General features: G+C 45.2%; 3 protein-coding genes across 8 annotated transcripts in view; 1 reads left to right on the forward strand and 2 right to left on the reverse strand.

Moving 5' to 3' along the window:
• The first annotated feature begins 6 nt into the window (after positions 1 to 6).
• On the forward strand, positions 7 to 9,429 carry LOC121914610 (plasmolipin). Its single transcript, XM_042438170.1, has 4 exons — positions 7 to 150; positions 5,423 to 5,596; positions 5,976 to 6,098; positions 8,129 to 9,429. Exons 1-4 carry the CDS (start codon positions 13 to 15, stop codon positions 8,246 to 8,248), a joined length of 555 nt encoding a protein of 184 aa, XP_042294104.1. The 5' UTR covers positions 7 to 12; the 3' UTR covers positions 8,249 to 9,429.
• A 1,317-nt stretch (positions 9,430 to 10,746) lies between these two features.
• Positions 10,747 to 17,001, reverse strand: LOC121937550 (ADP ribosylation factor like GTPase 2 binding protein). 2 transcript variants are annotated; one of them, XM_042480838.1, is made up of 7 exons: positions 16,884 to 17,001; positions 16,509 to 16,637; positions 15,209 to 15,270; positions 14,384 to 14,490; positions 13,877 to 13,962; positions 13,267 to 13,363; positions 10,747 to 12,794 (listed from the first exon to the last, which is right to left on the reverse strand). In XM_042480838.1, exons 2-7 carry the CDS (start codon positions 16,544 to 16,546, stop codon positions 12,696 to 12,698), a joined length of 489 nt encoding a protein of 162 aa, XP_042336772.1. In that variant the 5' UTR covers positions 16,547 to 16,637; positions 16,884 to 17,001; the 3' UTR covers positions 10,747 to 12,695. The 2 variants fall into 2 exon arrangements, with proteins under 2 accessions (XP_042336772.1, XP_042336773.1); XM_042480839.1 differs by having other exon boundaries at positions 16,509 to 16,987.
• An 880-nt stretch (positions 17,002 to 17,881) lies between these two features.
• RSPRY1 (ring finger and SPRY domain containing 1) overlaps positions 17,882 to 23,662 on the reverse strand; it is a 34,069-nt gene continuing 28,288 nt past the window's right edge. For all 5 annotated transcript variants that reach the window (XM_042480832.1, XM_042480835.1, XM_042480833.1 and 2 more), the window contains exons 11-15: positions 22,343 to 22,454; positions 21,944 to 22,046; positions 21,139 to 21,291; positions 20,500 to 20,604; positions 17,882 to 19,014 (exon numbers count right to left, since the gene is read on the reverse strand). In XM_042480832.1, coding sequence (XP_042336766.1) covers positions 18,918 to 19,014; positions 20,500 to 20,604; positions 21,139 to 21,291; positions 21,944 to 22,046; positions 22,343 to 22,454 — 570 coding nt within the window. In that variant the 3' untranslated portion in view covers positions 17,882 to 18,917. The remainder of the gene's footprint in view (positions 19,015 to 20,499; positions 20,605 to 21,138; positions 21,292 to 21,943; positions 22,047 to 22,342; positions 22,455 to 23,662) is intronic.

A 23,662-nucleotide genomic window follows, 5' to 3' on the forward strand; every position in this document is an offset into this window, starting at 1 on the left:
GGGGGGCCCAGGATGGCAGACTTCCCGGCCAAGATCAGCACCAGGACCAGCAGCAGCCCTGGACCAGAGGCAGCAGCTGCATCCTCAGCATCCTCCTTCGACCTGGCCTTCCTCCGCTCCCTCTTCGGCATCCTCATGGCCTTGGAAATCGTGAGTAGCAGGAAGGCTGTGAGATGGGAAACCGCTACGAAAGCGGGACAGAGGAGGGGGGAAGAGGGGGGCCAGATGGGGGCCTTGTTGCTGGGGGCCTTCAAGTCATTTCCAACTCATAGGATCAACCTGTTTGGGGGATTTCCTTGGCAAGGAATGGGTTGGCCATTGCCTTGCAATGAGGCTGAGAGAGTGTCACTTGCAAAGAAAGAAAGAAAGAAAGAAAGAAAGAAAGATAGATAGATAGATAGATAGATAGATAGATAGATAGATAGAGCAAACGAACCAGGAAAATCAGGTGCTTAACGATACTCCAAAAAAACCTCTTTAAACCATACATTGCAGATGCTTCCTAAAATAATGCAACTTTAGGCATCTGGTGGAATAAAATGGAAGCTATATAAACCATATAGAAAGTGACCATCCACATACACACACACACACACACACACACACACACACACATATATATACACACATATTGGAAACAACTTCTTAGAAAATAAGGTTTAAAACTTACAGTGCTATATAAATAAATAAATGCATACATATATATATATATATATATATATATATATATATATATATATTTCTGACTTATGGTGACTCTAAGGGAACTTGGAGATTATGGCACAGGTTTTGCAGAATCCTTTGGCTTGAAAGAAAGAAAAAGAAATCTGGGAAACCACTTTTTAGAACTTAAGGCTTAGAAATTAAACATATGGCTTCAAGGGACTTGAAAAGATGGTTATTTCCAGAGCTCTTTGTCATCCTGGGATGTGTAGTTTTACAAAGGCTTGAGCCTCCTCTTCAAAGAGAGCTGGCACCTCAGAAGACTACAGATCCCAGGATTTTGTGCAATGGACTCAGGGCAGTCAAAGCAGTGTCAGACTGCACTATTTCCACCGTATAGATGCACCTTAAAGCCTATTGCCTGGAACAGATGCTCTCCTCCCAGGAACACTCCTCAGAGTAGTAAAGCAGAGTCAGGTCTCTCTTTGGGACAAGGCCCATTGCAAAAGGGAGATCCGTCTCTGATACATGTGCATTGCAAACCCATGGAAAAGGAACTACGATGCCCATGTGTCTGAGTCTCTTGACCATCTCACCTTGCAGATGACGGTCAACACCAGTCTAATTTCAATGGCTCTTTGTACTGGGAAGACTGTGCTTGGTGCTGCTTGATGTCCGCCCCTTCAGTGAACGCCAAGCTGGACTTTTCCTTCTGCCATTGTGTTGCCTACAGTCATTAAGAAATGCCACTAACCCTGATCTTTGGCATAAGTCTCAACTGTGAGTTTAAGATGAGTCACCACCAATAGTAAGAATTCAAAGATATAGTCATGTTAGTCTGTAGAAGCAGTATGCGGAGAGGTCTTTTGGCATCTTTGAATGAAAGAAAGAAAGAAATTGGCAGCAGGAGCTTTTGTACATTTAAGTCTGCTTCCTCAGGTGCATTTGTAGAGATCTGATTCACCAGCGGAAGATGTACAAAACGTACAAGAGCTCCTGCTGCCAACTTCTCCCTTTTAATGTGCCTCAAAGGTACTACAAGATTTATTGCAAGAAAGACGTTGGCAACATGAGCTTTCGTAGGCCAAAGTCTACTTCCTCAGATGCAGATGGAGATATCTGATGGGCCTGAGGAAGCAGACTTAAATTCAAGGTGTTCTCCATTCAGGGGCCCCTTGTGCCCCCAGACCTGTTTCTTAGGCTGAAGCAATAACCCGGTTTGGCCCTGCTCTGGGCCCCACAACAAACTCCAACTCCCAGAATTTCACAGCCTTGATCCAGGGCAGTGAAAGCGTGGCCAAAGTGGGTTATTTCTCCAGTGTGGACGCAGCCTAAACAAGTTAGCCTGCCCTACAGAGCTCCTTCTGTCTTCATTGTTGTTCCTCCCCTGAATTCTTCTCATGGCTGGCATAACTCAAATGCTTGGGCATCCCACACAGAGTCCATCTCTCGCTCATAAAGGATGCACATCGGGGCTGCCAAGAAAGACCAAGGAACGCGCAAGGGCCATCTCTGCATTACAGAATGAATGCAGCTTGACACTGCTTTAACCGCTCCAGCTCCATGCTATGGAGCTCTGGGATTTGTAGTTTTGTGCACGATTTCCCCTTCTCTTTCAGAGCACTCTGGTGCCACAACAAACTGCACATCCCAGGACTGCAGAGGATGGAGCCATGGCTGCATGTGCATTGCAGAATTAATGCAGTTTGACCTCCTATTTAGACTGTAGGCTTGAAATTGTTCCTAAGGCCAGGTGGCGAGGGCAGCCTTGCAAGATGCCACCCTCCGTCCTTGTTCTTTGCCTCCAAGACGGTGCCTGCTGCGACCGGGGCATGCATCATCTCAACATAAAACATGCTCATTGTCTACTGTTGTTTTGTCCAGATGCAGATTTATGCAGATTTAATCAGTTGAACCATATTGGCTAAGGATTGTTACTCATGGGGTGACGGTCTGGCCAGCAAGACGTGGAACGAGGGAGAGAAAAAAGGATAGAAAGGGATGAGTTGATCGTATGAGATCAGGTCCCGCTGGGGACAGATCCTTTGGCTTGTCATTTTAGGCAAGAAGCAAGAAAAGCACCAGTTTAGTTCAAAAGATGACAATCAGACGTTGACTTCACAATCAGATTTGTTTCTGATCCATCGAGGACTTATCGTATTGCACCGATATTAAAATCCAGTTGTAGCACCTTTGAGACTAACTGAATTTTAATATTGATGCAATCAATATTGACATCTCTTTACATGCTGATTCTGCAGACTAAGATGGCTATATCTTTCAATACTAAAATAGATCCAGAAGCTGACAATTATTTTTTGGGTAAGGCGCAAAGCACTAGTTGGTACTATTACTATTGCTGTTGTTGTGTGCCTTTAAGTCATTTCCAACTTATGGCAACCCTAAGGCAAACCTATCAATGGGGTTTTCTTACCAAGATTTGTTCAGAGGAGGTTTGCCATTGCCTTCCTCCGAGGCTGAAAGAGTGTGACTAGTAGGTTTCCATGGCTGAGCCAGGATTTGAACCTTGGTCTCCAGAGTCCTAGTCCAAAGCTCCAATGCCTCTTCTGAAATTGGAAATGGTGCCCACTTGGTGGCTCTTTACGGTGTCTCGCTGCATTTCCACTTACAAATAAATCGCTTTGCGATCCGAATCAATGGTGTGGAGCATGGTTCACACTACATATGCCCCACTGCAAAATAAAATAACCCACTTGTGGTTCACATTGATGAATGACTCAATCAAAAATGGACCTTCTCCAGCCGGACAAAGGACAAATTTAAATCAATTCGGATCAGCATCTGGTTCACACTTGCACTGAATTGATTTATCCAAAAAGACGTGGAAAAAATCAGCATCAAAAAGAGGTGAGTTAAATGGCTCTGGCGCATGACCCTCCTCTCCGAATTGCTTTGGCAGTTTGGTTCAAGTATGAACCAGGGTCATTTAAACTGATTCAACCCCATTTGCGATCCGGTTTAACAGGTAGTGGGAATGAGGCCTCTGCATCCGTCTCATGGGCAGCTTTTCCATCATGCCTTTGGCCTCCTGTGCCAACGCTTGAAAATATATAAACAAATCAGTCGCGGGGGCTGGCAATGCAAGGGAGAAAAGAAGAATAGAAGAAGGCATTGTTCAGCCTGGAGCTGCAGGGAGGAACTGGAGTGTTTGCGTCCGAGGGGGAAAAAACAATGTCTTCTTAGGCGCACAGGGTTCCTTTCATTGAGCAATGAAGACTTTTCTAGAGTCACCGGTGGTAAATCAAGAGCCTGCCCAGCTGCTTCAATGGCATCCTCCTCCTCCTTTTCCTTGGTCAGTCAGTGGCATTTTAATGGCTCCAGCCCCTCAGGCCACAAGTGTCCGAACCTTGACCGATGGGATGGAGCAAGTCCCACCCGTCCCATAGCCATTTTGGGTCCAGAAAAGATCTTTGAGGTCATATTATTATTATTATATACTAAATCCTGGATGGATGAGAGAGTAGGAGGGCTCAGTGCTTCTAGGGCAGATTAAACTCTTGCCTTTCACATGCATTAAAATGCAGTACTTACACTGACCCCTGGATAAGTCGACTCAGGTCAATTTTTAAACCTAGGTTTCTAGACTTATACATGAATATATACAGTATACGCTTTCTGCATTGTGTTCTCTTGCAAAGTGGCTCCAAAGGCTCAGTGGGTTGCCAACTGTCTTGCTTCCTGTTCTCCAAGGTCTGGCCTTCTTCTGTGCCAAGGCAGGAGAGACAGGTGTGCTACAGAGCCTGCAAAAACAATGGGCCACAGGCCCTTAGGGAGGTGTCCTGTTTCTTTGCACAGGTGGGAATGAATCAACCAGGCGCATAAGTAACCATGGGCACCCCTACCACAAAGGCGCTTGCGTCCTCCTTGCACACAGGAGAGAAAACCAAGCGCATGTGCTCTAACCTGTTGGCAAGTAGCTCAGCTGCTATGGATCCTGTGTACTGGGAGAAAATAAAGCCTGGAAGTAGCATGGGATCTAGGTGCAGAGGTCTTAGTCCCCAAATTCCCCAATACAACACCATCCAAAATCTACCAAACAGTGATGCCTTTACTGGACAACCAAAATGCACAAAACAGATCTCTATCACTGTTTGGTGGATTTTTTTTGATGTTACTGAATTTGCTATACTTTTGTATGAGGTAACATTTCTAGCTGTATTTGCATTAACTCTTGTGAGTTAACTTGAGATCTAGACTGGGAAAACTGGGAAATGGAGGGATCTAAATAAGTAGTTTGAGAGTTCGATTGCCAGCTCAGCCATGGAAACACACTTGATGGCCTTGTGCAAGTCACATACTCTCAGCCTCAGAGGAAGGCAATGGTAAATTGCCTCTGAGCAAAGCTTGCCAAGGAAAAAAACCCGCAAGGATAGGTTTGCTTTCGAGAAAAACATCCCACCAAAAACTTAGTTCTTGAAAAAAATATTGCAAGTAACCCTCAGGTTGAAAGATTCTCTGAAGATGCCAAAGCCACAGATGGTGGCAAAACATCGGGAATAAATGCTTCTAGAACATGGCCACATAAACCAAAAAACCTACAGAAAACAGGGATAGAAAAATTTGATCCCCTGTCTTTGGAAATGTAAAGTCCATCTACAAAACTCAGAAGGGTCTCCAAAACTCAAGAGTGCCCTTTATTGGTGAAGAGCCAATATTGGTAGAAGCAATATTGGGCATCGGGTGGTTGGGTTTTGATGGCTTGGCTTTAACAGTTCTTCTTCTCTTTGGTGATGCGCAGGTGCTGGGCTGTCTGGTGTGGGCTCTCATTGCAGACACGTACTACCAACCCTATCCTTCGTACGGCTGGGTGATGTTTGTCGCCATCTTCTTCTGGCTGGTGACGGTCATCATCTTTGGCATGTATCTACTGAAACTCCAGGCAAAGCTCTACATGATCCCTTGGCCTCTTGTGGTGAGCATTCAGAGCTGGGGAGAGAGGAACTGTTCTGTGAAAACAGATGTAAAGTTGCACCGCTCTCAGTCATTTCCCTTCGCTTTTGTTTGTTTGCTATTTGTTTGCCCATGCTGCACAATGTCTTGGGCTGGCCCTGTTCAAAACATTCACAAATGTGTGTTTGTGTGCTCCAAGAGGAAGGCTGCAGCATCCATGCCACTGCAAAAGGTATTTGCTCAAAAGGTTATTTGCGGAGAGGCCCGTCTGGGATTCCTCTTGCGTGCTTCAAGGCGCAATGCTTCTTATAGCGGCAGCAAAGGTGTGCCCCATCATTAGGACCCATAACAGCCATGCATAACTGTCACTCAAGACCCTCTTTCTCTCTTCCTACCTCCAGCTAATGGTTTTCAATGTGTCGGCTGCGGTCTTGTATGCGACGGCCTTCATAACAAGCGCGGCGTCCGTCGAGCCCTTTTCCTGGCCGCATTCACCAGACTACAACAGAAGAGCTTCTGCATCGGTAAGTTGCAAAGACCAGCTATTCCTTCCTTAAAGCTGAGCCATAGGTCGGCCAGCAGAAGGGAAACCAGGTTAATCTCAGGGGAGACATGCCCACAGATTGCTGGGTCTCCATAAAGCCAAGGTGATGCAGTGATAAGAGTGATGGGCTGAGATTTGGGAGATCCAGGTTGAATTCCCTACTGAGACATGGACATGTATTCCTTATGAATGACCTGGTTTCCCTTCCACAATGAGACTTCCTCAGAGACACAGGGACCGGACTAGGAAGTTAAACCCATATTTAAACCTTCAAATGTTCAATCACACAGCAAAGCACATGAAGTGCAAGATACATAGGCGAGGGTAGTCACTGGGCAAACAGACACCTTTCAACATCGGTGCGAGCATCTTTTCAACTGGATATATTGTCCAGTTTGGCCCGCACTGGGTGACCACAGACCAGATACTCTGTTAGCTTGACCGACTTTATACATTTCTTGTGCCAACGAAGAGGAAAAGAGAAGGAGAGCCATGCACACTTTTTTAAAAATCTGACTGGAGAAATGTGACAGATCTGTAAGTAAGAAATGTGCCACTTTCTTCTTTGATGGTGCTTTGACTCTGTATTCCTGCATGGCTCTTGAGGTCTCTAGTCCAACTCAATGATTCTGTGGTCAGTGGCCCAGATTGTAGGATAGTCCTTCTGCCCATCCCCACCCTTGCCATCTGTTCTTTAGAATAAATAATGGGGATTGCTTGCTAGGACATCATTTTATGCCCGCATTCAGGGCTTGCAGTGCCAGCCATGATGTAATGCTCAGCAAACTGGGAGAGCAGCTGAGGCTACATCATGCGTTAGAGTTAGAGCCTCCTTTTCATCTCTTCTCTCCCAATTCTCAGCTTTCTATGCCAGTGTCAGCCACCAAAGTGAGAAGAATTGTGTAGGGCTAGAACGGGGTTTGAATCCCAGTTCAACTATAGGAACCCATTTGGGCATAGCACTCTCTCTCAGCCTTGGGGGAAGGCAATGGCAAGCCTCCTCTGAACAAATCTTGCCAGGAAAACCCCCTTTGCCTTAGGGTTGCCATAAGTTGGAAATGGCTTGAAGGCACACAACAACAAAGATAAGAGTCTAGGATTCTGCATCCTTCTCAAAAGATAAATCCAGAGAATTTTGCTTATGTTATGAGGTTAAAATAGACTACAGTGGACCCTCCACCTTCGCTGGGATTAGGGGCACAGGAAGTGGTTCAAATATATTTGTCCGATGTACACTGGATACATCATTTTAAGCTGGCAGAGACAGGGTTGTCCACATGGGACTGTTGCACATGATGCCTCATGGCACGGGGATGAGCATTGTGCATTGTTTGTGCAGCACACATGGAAAAGTGCATGGACATTTCATTGCACATCTGGTCGTGGAGTTTTGCAATTCGCCAACAAGGCAGTGTTTTGCTCTCTGAAAGTCAGCGATGCTCTCCCTCTCCTTGATGCAACAGCCAATGTTCCCAAAAGCCTCCAGAAAGAACGTTACCAAAAGTAGACAACTGCCAGAGGACAATTTGCTCCCCAATCCCTCTGTTAGACACCCTGCCGCACACACCGAGCCCAATACCTCCATTTTCCTCTGGAATCCCTCTCAAAATGGTGTTAGGAAGCGATGCAACAACAGAGGAAAACAGAGGTATTTGGGGGTTGTACAGGGATCTGAAGATCCTGCGAGGGTAAGATATTTTCACATGTACATTCAGCCCTCTTTATCCATGAGTTTTTTATCCATGGATTCAAGCATCCACAGGTTGAAAATATTCAAGTATAAAATCCAAATAGCAAACCTCGATTTTCCATTTTATATTAGAGATGCCATTTTCCTTTCCTATTATATATAATGGGACTTGAGCATCCACGAAAATGGCATTTAAAAAAAAAAGCATTGTGTGGACCTTGGGCCACTTTCAGGGCCAGCAGAGGAAGACCTGGCCCACAGATGTTTCTCATGCCAGTCCTAGGTCCGGATTCACTCCCGCCTCCCTCCTCTCTTTGCAGTTCTTTGCCTGCCTGGTGATGATAGGCTATGGAGTCAGTGCCTGCCTCAGCATCCGCGCATGGAAAGCATATGGAAGCAGCACGGCAACCAGCCAAGGGACGGTTCCCAATCACGCCTGAAAACTGTGGGCCATCTTGAATCAACGTGGCTCAACGTGGCGGTGCTGTGGTGTGGCTGTCGGGGCTTTGGGTGCTTGAGTCCTTCCTCCCTTCCAGACCTTGTAGGGTCTGAACGCTATGCTCTGTTCCAGATTTCCATGCTAAGTACGCTCTTCTAACTCAACCTATCACCAGTTAAATGCCCTTTCCTGCTGCCTTTTGCACTAACTGGCACCCCTTGTAGGCTGGCCAAGGCCTTGCTGAGCACCTTTTGCCAGGTTCAGAAAAGGAGTTTAAAAGTGTCCCGAGTCCTGGTTTGCACTAGGTCAGCACCAGCCTAAAACCACAGTTCAAAACGCCAGTGCCTTACTAAACAAAGTGCTTTTCAACGGAGGAGGTTTCGTGTGTTTCAACAAGGACTCGTGCCACGTATGGCAATCCGGCAATGGAAATGTGCAAACCAACCTAAGTGCATCTCTTGGTTCAATAAGGGCGGAGTTCTGAGGATCGCCACATTGTAAGGATGGTTCCTAATAATAATGACATCTCCAAATGGGCGAAGAAGAAACAATTACCTGATGGATAGTGGAATATGTGGACAAGGCATTGTGTGCACAGCAGTATGGAAGTCTGCTCTGTGATGTTCAAAAGGGGATCACCACTCAAATCGTGGAAGATCATGCGTGGACGATGTTGAAACAACAGTCAGCCAATGCTTCTTTCCAGGAATGGACAAGCCAGCGCATCTCACCAGAACTAAATCTGCTAAAAACCAAGCAAACCCAGCAGCTTCCTTTTATGCAAGCCACTTGTGCCTATTGTGTAAATAATGTGTGATTATTAACGTAGTAGCAAGGGTGCGTCCGGTACAAGTACACAGCAAGTATTTTATTATTTCTAAAAAGTTTTGTTTTAAATAAAAGAAACCCTAAATCTTTCACCTTTTGTCCAACAAAGGCATGCCAGAATTTGTTTGGAGAGGTGTGCTCATATCACATGAAGTACAAGGGACTCTTGTTGGTGTCCTACTACTTGAACATCTATGGTTTGCCAGCGATGGCTTGGGAACTAATGGTTTTTTTGTGCCTGGTTGCAAGATGCAAAGACTATAATCACTATCTAGTGTGGATGTTAGTGTTCTGACAGTCTCCGCTTTCCTTCGGTGGCAAGGCAGGCACAAAAGGTGCTACTGGCCCTTATTAAAACAGTCATAATCTTGAAAAACCAGCATGGTGTAGTCGTTTGAGTCTTGGGCTAGGACTCATTGGGTGACCATGGATATGCCACATCCTCTCAGGAAGGCAAAGGCAAATCCCCTCTGAATAAATCTTGCCAAGAAAACTCCATGACAGGGTCAACATAGGATCACCGTAAATCAGAAATGACTTGAAGGCATACAAGAACCATCTTGAAGAAGACTTGGAAAGTTTAGGGAAGTGAACAGGGAACAGTAGCCCAGAATTCAGGGTGGCCAGGAAAGCTAGCCTTTTTACTTGTATGACTGGAGCTCTCTGGTAGTCAAAATAAGTAGACCTACCAAATCAGTGGGATTTACAGTTGTGTTGCCTCTCCATTTAACTGATGGGTCTATTCTATTTGGGACTACCAAAACAAGGAACTTGTGACCCTCCAAATGAACTACTGCTCCCAGCATCCCATTGATCAGGATGATGGGAACCTGACAGCCTCAGGTTGTCCAGCTCTGTATCAAAGCCTACTTTTCTTCCCTGATAGGAATCAAGGCAGCAATGCCTCCTAACTAGAGGCAAAAAACGGATTAAAAACAAGGAACCATTGCTGTCAGATAGTTAACACTCTCCAGTCAAGATAGAGGCGTCACATCGACTGTTTCTCTTGAGACACAATGGAAAGAATTTAATTTTCCTGAAATACAAACAGGCAGGCATTTAAAGTCAGTGATGCAGTTTTGGAAAGAACACAACGAACCATTAAATATTTAGATAAAGACTTACTCAACTGTGCTTAACAAGTGTAACCGAGTAAACAACCTTGCAAAGTAAGATCTACCTCCAGGCCCCTATATTTACTCACCCAGAGAGGGTCGCTTTAACTCATTGGTTTGATTCAAACCCATAAGGAAGAACAAATTCTTTTTGTACTCTCCCACAAAGCTTCCTTTGCTAGCAGAAGCAGGAAGCAAGTTTCGACTCGACACATATTAACACACCAAGGAAGGTAACACTGGCGTTCTCATGAAAGCTCTTGACAGAAGGCATTCCCAAGCAGTTGTATATTCAATGCTTCCAGTGTTTATGTTCCCAAGATTCCTCCAGCGATTCAGGGGCATCTTAGCAAAATATTCCACAAAGCCTTTATATAAATTAATTCAACTGACTTATGCCAGCCTTCTTCAACCGAGAGCCTCCTGATGTGTTAAGACTATATCTCCCATCGTTTCTAACTAGCATGGACAAGTTCTGAAAACATGGGTGTTGAAATACAATGATTTTAAAATTAAACAGGTGTTTAAGGTAAGGGAGAAACAGGAAACCTGATCATGCATTCCACTCTTTATTATTCATTTGCTGATATGAAGGACTGAGATTGGATTTTAAACAATACCAAGACAAATACTGTTCTTAACAGATTTAGCATGCTTTGCCAGCACTGTCTGAAAACACATTAATGTACTTGCTAATTTCAACCAGAGCAAGACCAAACAGGGACAGAGTAGTGCCTCCAAAGAGAAAGGGATTTTCCTCACTGCGTATGAACACTGAATGAATGTTGACCATAGAAAAAAACTACAGTGGGTACTTATTGCAGTGTATCATTCTCACAATTCCAGTTTGAGCTGCCAAACACAATCCGCAAAGGGAAAGAAAAACACCACAAAAACAGTGAACATAAAAACCCCGATTCCACATCACACTCCTTTATCTTGGCAACATGCGCTCCAAACCAAGGATTTCTAAGCACATACTACTGTGTATCACACAAACATCAAGGTAAAATGTCTGTAACACTGGTTTATCTGTGGCGGTGGGTGAAGTAAAGCTTAAAAGCTCCACTAACAGAGTAATTGTTGTGCACTTTTAGGGGGGGAAATCCTCCTTAGGTATCTATGGCTGACTTTAGGAGGGACTGGAATATATCTAGACATTCTTACTGTTGTCTCACCTACTTCTAGTAAAGACAGGACCAGGTCAAGAGGGCAGCAGTCATCACACTTTTCTTACCAGGATTTCCATCAGGGCAAGCAAGATTTGGGTTGTGGACATGTGCAATACCACTGGCACACATTATCAGCTGATTTGGCATAGCCAAGGAGGAAGGCTGCTTTGTTGAAGGTGCAACTGAAGCTGTAGCAGCATATGTTTCCCAATTGTTTAGCAAAGATGCAGGCCTACAGAGACACTGACGCAAGGAAATGTCTTCTGTGTAATAAAAAAAAACCCCACACACCAAAACCTCAGAAATCCCAACACTGAGGAAACACTTGGTGCTCAGAATGAATTTAATCACTCAGGACATATCTGACTGCTTCAACAGTATTTGGGGGGGGGGGGGGAACAATTCTTAAGGATACGGGGGAATTCTTAACAGTTAAAACTACATTGAAATTGTAATGTAGGGGAATTGTTCACATCACTAACTAAAAACCAGCTTAACCAGCATTAAGGGACCTGGGGAGCTGTGATACTATCCTTACCAAAAAAACAGGATGGGGGAGAGGAGGAGAAGACTCTCAACATCTCTGAATGACCATTCCCCAAATATCCTGGAAGCCATGAAAGCTTCTGATTTCAAGTTTCACCACCAAGTTTCACTATGCTGACAATGCACACAATACAGTCCATGACAGAGGACAAACTGTTACCGACACTGTTAGGTATGAGGCTTCCCAGGAGAAAGGAAACACAGATTTCCAGAGTAACGTGAAGTTCAGGTGGAGGCCTTTCAAGTCAAATTAAAAGAATAACAGTCAGGTCTGTGTGTGTGTGGATGACGGAGACACATTCACAATTACTGGTGAACTGACAAGTGACATGTTCTTGTAAAAGATTTCTGTCAAACACACACAATTGTTAAAAGGTCAAAATGTGGCATTTGGAACTACACTAACAGCCTTTTTCCGGACGTCTTGTGGTTCTGAGAGTTCATAAAGGCTCAGCAATGAAAGCCCTCCCAACCCAAGGTGAGTTCAACACTTGCATTCCAATTCTGGACCAAAACCAAAGAAACAGCTACCCTCAAATAAAAATTATTGCATTTGCTAGACTCCATGACATAAAACCCTGGAGCAGCATGAGCCCAGATCCTAAGAGACCGTTACTGCAACAGGGCTGAAGTGACACTGCTCACTGATCATGGGGAAAAAGTAATTCCTAAGAAAAGACGTTGAGTAGGTCAGACTTGCCAAGATGTCACTAGGCTTATAACCCTGGGCATGGTGCTTGTCTCTTTGCAATATCTGAAAGGTAGGCAATGCTCTGGAACAAAGAGACTAGTGCCGCAGATTGTTCTGGGAAGGTGGCATGGCAGGTTTGCTTAAAGGAATCACCATCAACTCGCGACTTGAGTCCAGGCCTCGTCCTTCTTTTTCCTGGGAAAAGACAGAAAGAAACCCTCGGCTTAATGGCCTTTCTAAATAACAAGCTTTTAGTCAAAAAGTGAAACATGTTTGTAACAAACACTTGGGTTTTTATACATTGCAATTCTGGGGGCAAGAAATCCCACACAGAGTCTAGCATTCACTACAGAAGCCAAGACTCTAAATTTTCATGAAAGATAGATAGAAAGAAAGAAAGAAAGAAAGAAAGAAAGAAAGAAAGAGGCTTTCAAGTGCTGTCAGTCTCTGGGATCGGCAGGATAAAAGGTGTGATCTCTGGCACAGCTCCTATTCTCCAATGACCATTAATCCATGTTTTTCCAGCTTCTGCTATAAGCAGAGAGTGCCAGTTTTGCACACAGAAGAAGCTAAGACCTGGCACGCCAAACTGGAGGAGACACCATCATTTTAGATGGACCAACTGGTCTGGCTGCTCAGGGTGCCTTCCACATTTCTGAATACTTACAGCTCTGTAATTCAGAAACATTTCTTTAAATTCCAAAAAGTCTGTAAATGTGAGAAGCATGTCGAAAATATCCTCAGCTATTTCATCCTTGTGCTGCCTGCAAGTGAGAAATTAACCCCATTAGAAACATCAAAGGGCACTCCAAATTGTTTAAAGGCATTGAAGAGGGGAGCCCTGCTCTTAATGGAGTGGCAAACAAATTGGGTTTTAATCTGGAGTCCACATCGGAGAAATAATCTAGTTTGATTCAACACCACTTGGACTGCCCTGGCTCAAGGCTATGGAATCCTGGGAAGGGTAGTTTGTTGGGGCACTGCTCCGGCACCCCAACAAATTACCCATCCCAGAAGAGTATTCCATATTTGTAAGGACAAGAATGAAAGATTGCTGTGCCAAACAGTGCTTGACCTCATCTCAGAATACAGACAGCACCATGAACAGAAGGGTCTGCTGCAGATCTTGGAAGACGGGGCAATACAGACAGGCGAAGGTCTGCAAGGGCACAGGCTCACCCTTCCACACTCCCACCAATAGTTTTTAAAGCCACTTAAGCATAAAGAGAATAATTAAGATGAACAGCACAAAGCGTAACAGGAAACATCCAGCTTACTGTAGTGACAAGGTGAAGGCAGACATGCTGAAACCTGGAAACCTGTCCAAGAGCTTGTCTTCAATATATTTCTCAACCAGACAGATCTGAAATGGGGAATATTGTACAGTATTATTATTTCCAGCTGAAGATGACGGAAGGAACAGTCTGTCGTCTATCATCTCACTGTTGACAGAGGGCAAGGAGAAGAGTTATTTTATAGAGAGAGAGTGGAAAATGCTAATAACCCCAACCTCAAAAGGGCTGCATCCAAGGCTCTGGTTTCCGCTGCCTGTGAATATCTGGCCTACAGCATCTGCAATGAAGCTTCACCCCTTTCAGTGTACAACAGAGGCTTAAATATCCAACATCCCTGCCAATATGAAAACGCAAGTTAAGTGAACTGCTAAGCCCCACAGAAACTCATGGGATGGCAAACCTTTGAAAGACAAAGTTCATCAACATGTGAAAAAAAAGAGAAGATGAACAAACCCAAACACATGCGCGCACACACACACACACACTTACGTATTCATTAAAAATAGGAGTGTAGATTAGCTTATTTTCCTCGGTATCATCAAACTCTTGGTAGTATTTATCCATGAAGCTTCTTTGTATTAGCTGGAAGTCATCATCTGAAATCACAAAACAGTTGCGCTCAGTGTGGCCATTGAGCCGACAGACAGTAGGCACATTCATGGGCGCGCTTGTCATCGACTTGCAGTCCAGTACATTGTGCCCCGCGTCGGCCGTGACAACAGCACAGCTGCAGCAAAACTGGGGCGCAGTCTAAGTAACAGCAGATACTTCTTGCTGGCGAGGTGAGCCTCCTACCAAACAAAGAGTTCTTGCATAGGCCTAAATAAGGCTCAGCACTAGGACAGGCTTCATCAAGGTTATAGAGCTGAATAAGCAAAAGAGGACAGATCCAGTTCCTTGGAGAATTCAACATGCATTTGCCACTGCCTTCCACTGGCATTGAGAGTGAGACTCACCAAAGGCTACAGGGAACTGAACCCTGGTTTCCTAGCCCAATACAGTCATCCCTCCGTTTTTGTGGGGGATCCATTCCAGACCACCCATAAAAAGGAGATTCAGATATTCAAGTCCATAGGCTTGAATGGGGCACGTGCCTGTGAGCGAGTGCAGGGCATGTGCCGCAGGGGTGGGCCCCATTGAGAATAATGGATTCACGCCCCTCCGTGAATCATGAACAAGGATCTCAAGTCTGTGAGAAAGGAGAGGCGACTGTGTTCACAATGCTACAGCTTTAGCCCATCACCTAAAGATGAGAGAGAAGGCTGCTTGGTGCAGGCCCTTTGTTCAACCAACGCTATCCAGGGCATAACTTACGGATGATGATGTCTTCCAACGACCCGACGACGGCGTCAAATTCAGCATCAGAAAGCGAAGGACTAAAATCAAGAGAAAGGCAGGTCAGACTTTAGTGTCCCTGGGAGGTCAAACGCACATTGTCACCTCCTCGGATTCAAGGCGTTTCAGCCACAGTGTTGAAGCGGCACTCATTGCCAAGATGAGGTTTCATGCGCTGAGGCACGGATAAGGTTTCTCCACTGGGACCATTCCCAATGCTACATGCTACAGAACGGACCGGCCTTTCCAACCTCCGCTGCACGGCTGCCATTTCTTCAAACTCAACCGTTACGGAAAGGAAGCATCCTTTCACTGTGCTGCTCTTCTGTGCCACCAAAGAGGTAACCTCACTATTGAGCCTCCTGAAACACTTTACTGACCGACATCTGTAGGTTGGACCTGAATTACAGAAGCACAGAGTTGGAAGAGACCCCAAGAAGGGCCCTGATCCAGTCCAACCCCATTCTTCTGCCATGCAGGAACCCTCAATCAAAGCATCCCCATTGACAGATGTCCATCCAGCCTCTGCTTAAAAGACCTCCAAGGATGGAGTGCGTTCCTCTGTCAAACAGCCCTTACTCTCAGGAAGTCCCTCCTAATGTTGAGCTGGAATCTCTTTCCCTGGAGTTGCATCCATTGCTCCATTGGGTCCCATTCTCTGGAGCAGCAGAAAACAAGCTCCCTCCCTCCCTCCCTCCCTCCTCAATAGGGCCTCCCTTCAAACACTTAAACAGGGCCATGATATCGCCTCTTGACCTTCTCTTCTCCAGCTAAAGGTCCCCAGAGTTCCCTAAGTCCTTCCTCATTGGGCTTCATGGTTTCCAGACCCTTCGCCCTTTTAGTCTCCCTGTTCAGACTGCAACTGGCTGAGACTCTGATCCGTTCCCTTGTCATTAAGCGGGAATAAGGAGACGAAGGAAGGCTTCCTTCCCTATTGCCAGCCAGTCCTTCTCTGGAGATCCTTCTGGTCTGAGACTGTCTTGCTGCAGAAAAGGCGGGTAGAAAGGAAAGCCTTATTGGTCTGCCATCTCTTGAGGAGAGAGAGAGCATAGCCCTCGAGGAGGGCAGCCTTTGGGGATGCCTTGATCACAGTAACACTAGAGCTCCCAGCCTTTAAGACCAGCCTTTGGACTCAAGCAGGAAAACTGGGCGGCAGCAACATGTTCACTGCCAAGGTCCAAAACTACCTTCCCCAGGGTTCCCTGGCTGCCTCTCTTTGAGCCCCTCCTGCTCTTTGGAGCCCAGTCCCCAAGAGGCTCATAGGGAACGGAGGACTTACCTGGCGATGCCGCAGCGCTCCTCTTCTAAGGCTTCCATCGCGGCGCTTCCACCTGTTTCGGCGAAGGAGAGCTTTCGACGCGGCAGAGACAGACATCTATTCGGGGCTTTGACTCTCTCCTGGGGGATCCTGGGAAATGGAGTTTTTGTCAGGCACTGAGCCCTTCTCTGGCAGAGAGAGCTCTGAGGCCACAACGGACTACAATTCCCAGGATGCCCCAGGAGAGGAGAAGGCGAGGGAACTTGAAGGCAACACAACAACAAGGCCCCTTCCTGTGGAACCCTGGGATGTCTAGGAGCGGGAGCGGAATCGAGGCGCGTCAGTCCCTCGGCGTAGCTGTGCCCCGGTTCTCCTCCCTCAGCCCTCGTCGCTCACCTCCGCAGCCGAGGGCAAAGCCCTCTCCATAAAGGGCGTTGAAAACTTCAAACAGGGCCCTCGACGTCCTCCTAGGCCTCCACTCGTCGCCTAGGCAACCGCCACTTCCGGCATGTTGAGACAGGAAGTCCGTCACTAGCAAGTTTCCCATTCTCTCTCTCAATTGGCTCCCTTTCACGCTTGTTAGCGGCCTCCCACCAATCAGGAACAAGAGCCCGCCCCCTGTCCTTCCCTGGCTTTGTTAGCAGACTCCGGTCACTCAGAAGCAGGAGCCCATTGGTCACTGCTGACGCTTGTTAGCGGCCTCCCACCAATAAAAAACAAAAGCCCGCCCCCTTTCCTCCCTGGCTTTGTGTTAGCCGACTCAGCAGCCCACCCCATTCTCGGTCTCTCTCCACTGGCTTCTCTTCACGCTCGTTAGTGACTTCCGGCCAATCAGAAACGAGAGCCCGCCCCGTTACCCCCTTCCATCCCTGGCTTTGTTAGCGGACTCATGTCACTCAAAAACAAGAACCCATCCCTTTCCCGGTCTCTCTCCTTTGATTGGTCGCTGCTCACGCTTGTTAGCGGACTCCGACCAATCAGAAACAAGATCCTTCCCCCTTTCCCTCCCAGGCTTTATCAGACTATGCTCTTTAAAGGATTTTGGACTTCAGCTCCCAGAATCCCTGGCTACTGGCCAACATGGCTGAGGCTTCTGGGAGCTGAAGTCCAAAATCTCTTAAAGGGCACAGTTTGGGGACCACTATATTAATTATATTATGTTATATTATATATTGTATTATTTCAGTGGTTTCCAAACTGTGCTCTTTAAGGGATTTTGGACTACAATTCCCAGAATCCCAGGCTATTGACCAACATGGCCGAGGCTTCTGGGAGTTGAAGTCCAAAATCTCTTAAAGGGCACAGTTTGGGGAGTGCAGCTGAAAGCCAAAAACCTAATTTTAAATGCATTAGGATCCAGATGGAAGAAAACAGTAACATAACCCACCTAAGGCTGACTTGCTATTCAAACATGTATTTTTTTTTCTTCCAAAACAACAGTTTAACACATTTGCTCCGCATTTTCTTTCCAGATCTTGAGATCTATATAGTTCCAACATTTCCAAAAACGTACAGGATTTGCAAGAACAGATATCGAAATTTAAAAAAACAAAAACAAAATTAAGCACAATGATCAATGGTACCATAAAAAATACTGAGGCTATCAAACTAACTCTCCAGTCTGGCACTGCAAGTTATATACGGATTCCTCCTCCTGGAAATTAGTTACAACCAAAAACGCAGGGACTGAAATCGAAGGAATCAAAGAACGAAAAACGACAATCCATGTTCTTTGGAATCACAGAGTTACCGAAAAAACCAAGCTTGGGTTCTTCTATAGTCTTCATACCGTCTTTACAAATCAGTTTCTTCATGTAAGATTTTTCAAGCCTTTGAACATATTCATGTCGACTGTGTCCCCCCCCCCAAACAAAATAATAATAACAACAATAATAATAATAACAATACAGAAGGGTCTCTGACCAGCAGGAAGCTACATCGACCAAGAAATATTGGTACTTTGCTTTGAAGATGCGTGACGACCGCTAGAAAATAAAACAATGTCCTCGAGAGTCAGATATGCCCCTGGTATACACATTATTGTGAGCTGTACGTTGTTTCCAGTGCAAAACCTTCGGTACATGATAGGCAAAAGTAGGAGGAACAGGAGGAAAAATAAAGAGAGAGGGGGAATTAAAGAGATGGGGAGGAAATGTAAGGGTTTTTATAGCAATCTTGGCTGGAGAGAAACCGACAGGGAACTCGAGTTTCGCCACCGACTTTCATTACTGCTAAAAGAAACATTCCACGGCTCTGAGGCAGCAGCGTGATTTGACATGTTCCCATGCGCCGTCCGTTGCGGAAATGGCCCGCGGCTGGGGCTCCCGGCGAACATGGGGCTCGGCTTGAGTTGCCTTCATTTCCTTCCTTCGGGCGCCGAACGGAAAGGAAGAGCAGCGAGTCCGCGAGATCAAAAGGGTTCTCTGCGTGTCATGAAATGTGAGCGATCTGTCTGACCCGGGTCTGTATTTCTTGCCGACACAGAGGGCAGGTCTCTAGCTGCAAGGCACATTCCATGCACAGGTCGCTGGAAGGATGACACGAAACAAGACAATAAGGCAATAGCAATAGTAAGTACAGTCTGCCCTTCCTTTATGCAGGGGATCCATTCTGGACTCCCCTGCATAAAGGGAATTCCGCTTATGCTCAAGGCCCATTTAAACGAATGGGGCTTGTGTACGCAGCAGCACGCATGCACCACAGGCATATGCCCCCTTATGGGACATGCCACCCCTTCTCCCAGCGCAGCTTTCAACATATGTTGAAAGCCGCGTATGACGCGGGCACACTGTACATGTTTCTATACCGCTTATCGGTACACTTAAACACGCCCTAAGCCAGTGATGTCCAAACTCTGGCCCTCCAGGTGTTTTGGACTTCAGCTCCCAGAAGCCTCAGCCACCTTGGACAATGGTCTGGGATGCTGGGAGCTGTGGTCCAAAACACCTGGATGGCCACAGTTTGGACATCACAGCCCTAAGCGGTTCACAATGTGTAAGCCTGCCAGACTTGATCCTCTTCCCCACCACCATTTCCATCTCCTTTTGCATTGTGTCTTTTTAGATTGTAAGCCCGAGGGCAGGGGACTGTGTAATTAATAATAATAATAATAATAATAATAATAATAATAATAATTGTAAGCTGCTCTGAGAGCCTTTAGAGATGAAGGGTGGGGTATAAATACCGTAAATGAATAAAAATAAATAAGCCAGTTGTCCCCAACAAGCTAGGTATTCATTTTAGCAACCTGTGGGAGGACGCCAGGCCGAGTCGACCCTGACCCCTGGCTGGTATTGAACTCACAACCTTGTACAATGGGTCCTTGTTATCTGCTGGGGTTTGGTCATAAGCAGATGTATATGATCTAGGATCCCCCGTGGATAATGATATCCATGGATGCTCAAGTCCCATTAAATATAACAGCATAGCAAAATAGTGTCCCTTACATACCTGTATATACTCATGTATAAGTCTAGAAATTTAGGTCAAAAAATGGACCCCCCAAAAAACCTGAGTTGACTTATCCGTGGGTCAATGTAAGTATTGTATCTTAACTCTTATTTTTAAAAGAAGGAACCCTCTCCTGGTGAAAAGAAAGCGTATAATATGTGAAGCACTGACCCTTTCTAGTCTCTCATCCATCCAGCCTTAAGAGTAAGTGCAAAGAGTTACGTCTGCAGGACGTTTGTAAGTTCTTTGACATTGTTTTGCTTTGCTTCATCTTTTAGATCCTTTGCTATATGCCCCTCAATTTTATCCTCAACTGATCCACGGGTCATAGCAAAGTCCATAATTTTGGCCCTAAAACTTGCCCTCGACTTAGATACATGAGGTCAACTTATAGTTGAGTATATATGGTAATTAATATCCCTGTGAGCTGCCTTTATTTCTATATTTGTGAGAAAAGTAAGATATAAACCCAATAAAAAGAGACATACCTATGCCAGACCAAGGCAAGCAACATAGGGCAAGCCTCAAAAACCATAATACAGGCAAATGGTATTAATAGTACCTGTGTCCACATGGTCTGAGTTCTGTGTCAGCTATTTCATCACAGCAAAGGGTGCAGCAGTTTTCTCGGATGCTCACTTGCTTCAACAAGGCCAGGCGTCTGTGTCTGGAGAGGAAAAATGAAGACACGGGCCTCAAGTATTGACGCAAATAATGTCAGGATAACAACAAATGCTTAAAATAAAGGTACATGATTATATATGCCATCACTGTGCACAGCAGTTCTCTTGGCAATATTTGTTCAGAAGGGGTTTGCTTTTGTCTTCTTCTGGGGCTGGGCAAGTATGACTTACTCAAGGGCATAAAAATGCCACCTCTGAAACACAAAATAATTTTCTAGTCCTTGTGGTTAGAGAGAAAGACTTCTAGTTCTGTTCAGGATTTTGTGTATGTGAATACAGAGGGAACCAAGGAGGTGTGTTTCATCCCCATCCCCTCCCCATTCATTTTCTGAGCTTTAAGCAGCTTTAAAGTGAACTCATTTGTCCTCCAATACAAGCTGCAGGCATCTGAGACTTGAGGCTCAGAAAATCTTACGGCTAGTCATCTGTTTATCATATCCAAATGGGTGAAATTCTAACAAAGTTCAGAACTGATCCCAGCGCTTCAGTTTCATGTACCGACAAGCAGAAAACATTACCTTGGTAAAATGATTTTCTCTTCTGCTGTCAGGAAGGCATAGTTGTTAAAGGTGCTAAATTTAGCTGATGGGGGGTATTTGAAAGGTTTTGCTCCAAAGTTGAACTCGCACTGTTGATACGACATGAAACTAGCTGCAGCGAAGAAGCCAGACCTACAGGGGAAAGGAGTGAAATATCAGTGTGCAACTAGTTATGTTGTCTGACACTATGCTCTTCCCACTAATAGACTATGAAGACACGATAATGTACAGAACCATCTCTGTAACAAACACTCCTCGAGACTGGCTGAGATCCCAATGTGTTTCTGCTCCTGGTCAGCATCTGTGATTCTTTCCTTTCCCTTCTTCATGACACCAACACAAACCCTCCCTGCTTCCAGGCTTTTCAGTGCTTCTCTTCCACCTTCTCTTCCCCTTAGCTCCATCTTCTCCTCAACCTGGTGCCCATCCATCTCATTTACACTTTTGGCAAGTCTTCCTCTTTCAAAACAGTGCGCTTTCAAAACCTCATCCTAGCCTCTTCATGCCACCTGGGTTTCCAGGAAGGAGAACTTGTAGGAGCTGGCCAGTTCAACAAAGGAGAGGAGGACTACTGCACCAGCAGTCAAAGAAGCAATATGGCAAGCCTAGGTCTGAGTCAAGTAACATCTTCACTGGCAACTACACAAGTTCCTTATTGCTTCCATGTCAAAATGGTGAATGCTTCTATGCAACCAAAGAGGTAAATGTTTGATGGCTTTTTGCAAATAACATGTATGGGTTTGTTGTTTGTTTTTTATTACCATCAAGAGGACTATGTACTTACACAGCAGAAGAAAAGACTTGCTTCTCAGCTGGAAGCTGGTTCCCGTTTAAATAAAAAATCATTTTCTTGTCCTGCAGGTCTAGTAAAAATCCTATTGTGTCACCTTCAGTCAACCATAAAGGAAAGAAACACAAAGGTTGTTAGAGATTTGGGTAAAAACACTATTATGGATGCACACACACTTTGCCATCCCACTCCTCACCCTCCCATAGGCCTACTGCCAGAAGAAAACAGATGCCTCAAAACCCAAGCATGAATTCTTCTGAATGCAGGGACTGGGTCTTTAAGAGCAGACGTCCAAATTGCTAAATTTATGCTCTCTTGAGGGAGATCTAAGCAATTATTCAGCAAAGGCAGAAGGCAAGAATAAGTGTGACAAGGTGGGAGTGGAGGAGTTACCTTCCTTCCAGCACGGATGGGAATGCGGTTTACTTCTGGCATTATACCAGATCAGCTGCCGGCAGCCGTCGTATGCGCAGGAGTACTCATCGTCCCCAATACCATAACCTTCCTTCAGGGAGAAACATAATGTAGCGTTTAATTTTCTTGTGGCATGAAAGAACTAGTAGCCATCGCAAATGTAGAGGTTTTCATTTTTATGTTTTCAAAAAAGCAAATAAACTCTTTTGAATAAGCGTAGATGCATAAGGTTATCAACCTGTTTCGTTTTAGCAGATGGAGAGCCTGGTAAGAGAACTATTTGTTCCAAAGATGAGATCTGAATACAGATCCAAACACTTGATCCATTGTCTGACTCCACTCTTCCAACTGCCAACTGTGCTTAGCCCTGTGGGTTAGCTCTTCCATTCATTCAAGAATTGTTTCCCTGTAGTGTGATCTCATGCAGCTGACATACGTGGGATGAATCCCAGAACTGGAAAGGCCCACTGGCCAGGGCTCCCACAGTTTGGCTAGCTCCTTGAACCTCTCCAGGATGCCCATTCCTGTTCCAGGTCTTGTCCTTCATCCTTTCAAGGGTCTGATGCAAAGATTAGATTCTATCTGGTACCTTCAATATGGACTCAGATTTCAAGGTAAGTTAATGGGAAGCTTGATAGCATACCCATCTCTAAATATCTGAAGGGATATGATACAGAAGATGGAGCAAGCTTGGTCTCTGTTTCTCCAGTGACTAAGAAAAAAAACCAATGGATGCAAATGACAAGAAGAGAGATTTCACTTAAAACAATTTCTGGATGTGACAGCTGTTTGGAGTGGAACAGATTGCCTTGGAAGCAGGAACTTCTTGATTCATATCTTTCTTCTGTTTGCCTACCTTGCTATCTAAATCCTATATCTTGTGCACCTGACACATATGCTATGACTTTTGCCATCACTCTGCATTTCTCATAGGCAAGCTAAAGATTCAGAGGGGGGAAGCTCCAGTTCTAGAGGAAAGTTTATAACAAAAGATCAAAATTTACTACACAAAGGAAGTATGTCACATCTCACCAGTTCTATCAACAGACAAAAAGGGCACATCAGGCGCTGTCTTTTCTGTTCCCAGTTGTGCCTCACACATGATTTATGTAAACAGTCAGGAGAATTTGAGACACAGTGGAGACAAGAATTTTCTAATCTCTTAATCACGCTTAAGGCTTTCATGGTCTGTCTATATGGTTAAGGGATTAGGAACATATGCTGTCTCCCTAACAAAAATTCTATCCTTTCCCCACTTTTTAGCATTAACTTTGAGGTCACTTCAACTGCACAGAGATA

The sequence above is a fragment of the Sceloporus undulatus genome, chromosome 8 (genome assembly GCF_019175285.1).
Source record: "Sceloporus undulatus isolate JIND9_A2432 ecotype Alabama chromosome 8, SceUnd_v1.1, whole genome shotgun sequence".
In the NCBI taxonomy this organism is placed as follows: domain Eukaryota; kingdom Metazoa; phylum Chordata; class Lepidosauria; order Squamata; family Phrynosomatidae; genus Sceloporus; species Sceloporus undulatus.

Bases quoted from the DNA above. Each gene is read 5' to 3' on its own strand.
- LOC121914610 (XM_042438170.1), top strand. From the start codon at position 13: ATGGCAGACTTCCCGGCCAAGATCAGCACCAGGACCAGCAGCAGCCCT. The intron at 151-5,422 runs GTGAGTAGCAGG...GGTGATGCGCAG, and splicing joins TCCTCATGGCCTTGGAAATC to GTGCTGGGCTGTCTGGTGTG. The intron at 5,597-5,975 runs GTGAGCATTCAG...TCCTACCTCCAG, and splicing joins TGATCCCTTGGCCTCTTGTG to CTAATGGTTTTCAATGTGTC.
- LOC121937550 (XM_042480838.1), bottom strand. From the start codon at position 16,546: ATGGAAGCCTTAGAAGAGGAGCGCTGCGGCATCGCCAG. The intron at 14,491-15,208 runs GTAAGTTATGCC...TTGTGATTTCAG, and splicing joins GTTGGAAGACATCATCATCC to ATGATGACTTCCAGCTAATA. The intron at 13,364-13,876 runs GTAAGCTGGATG...TCTCACTTGCAG, and splicing joins GCCTTCACCTTGTCACTACA to GCAGCACAAGGATGAAATAG.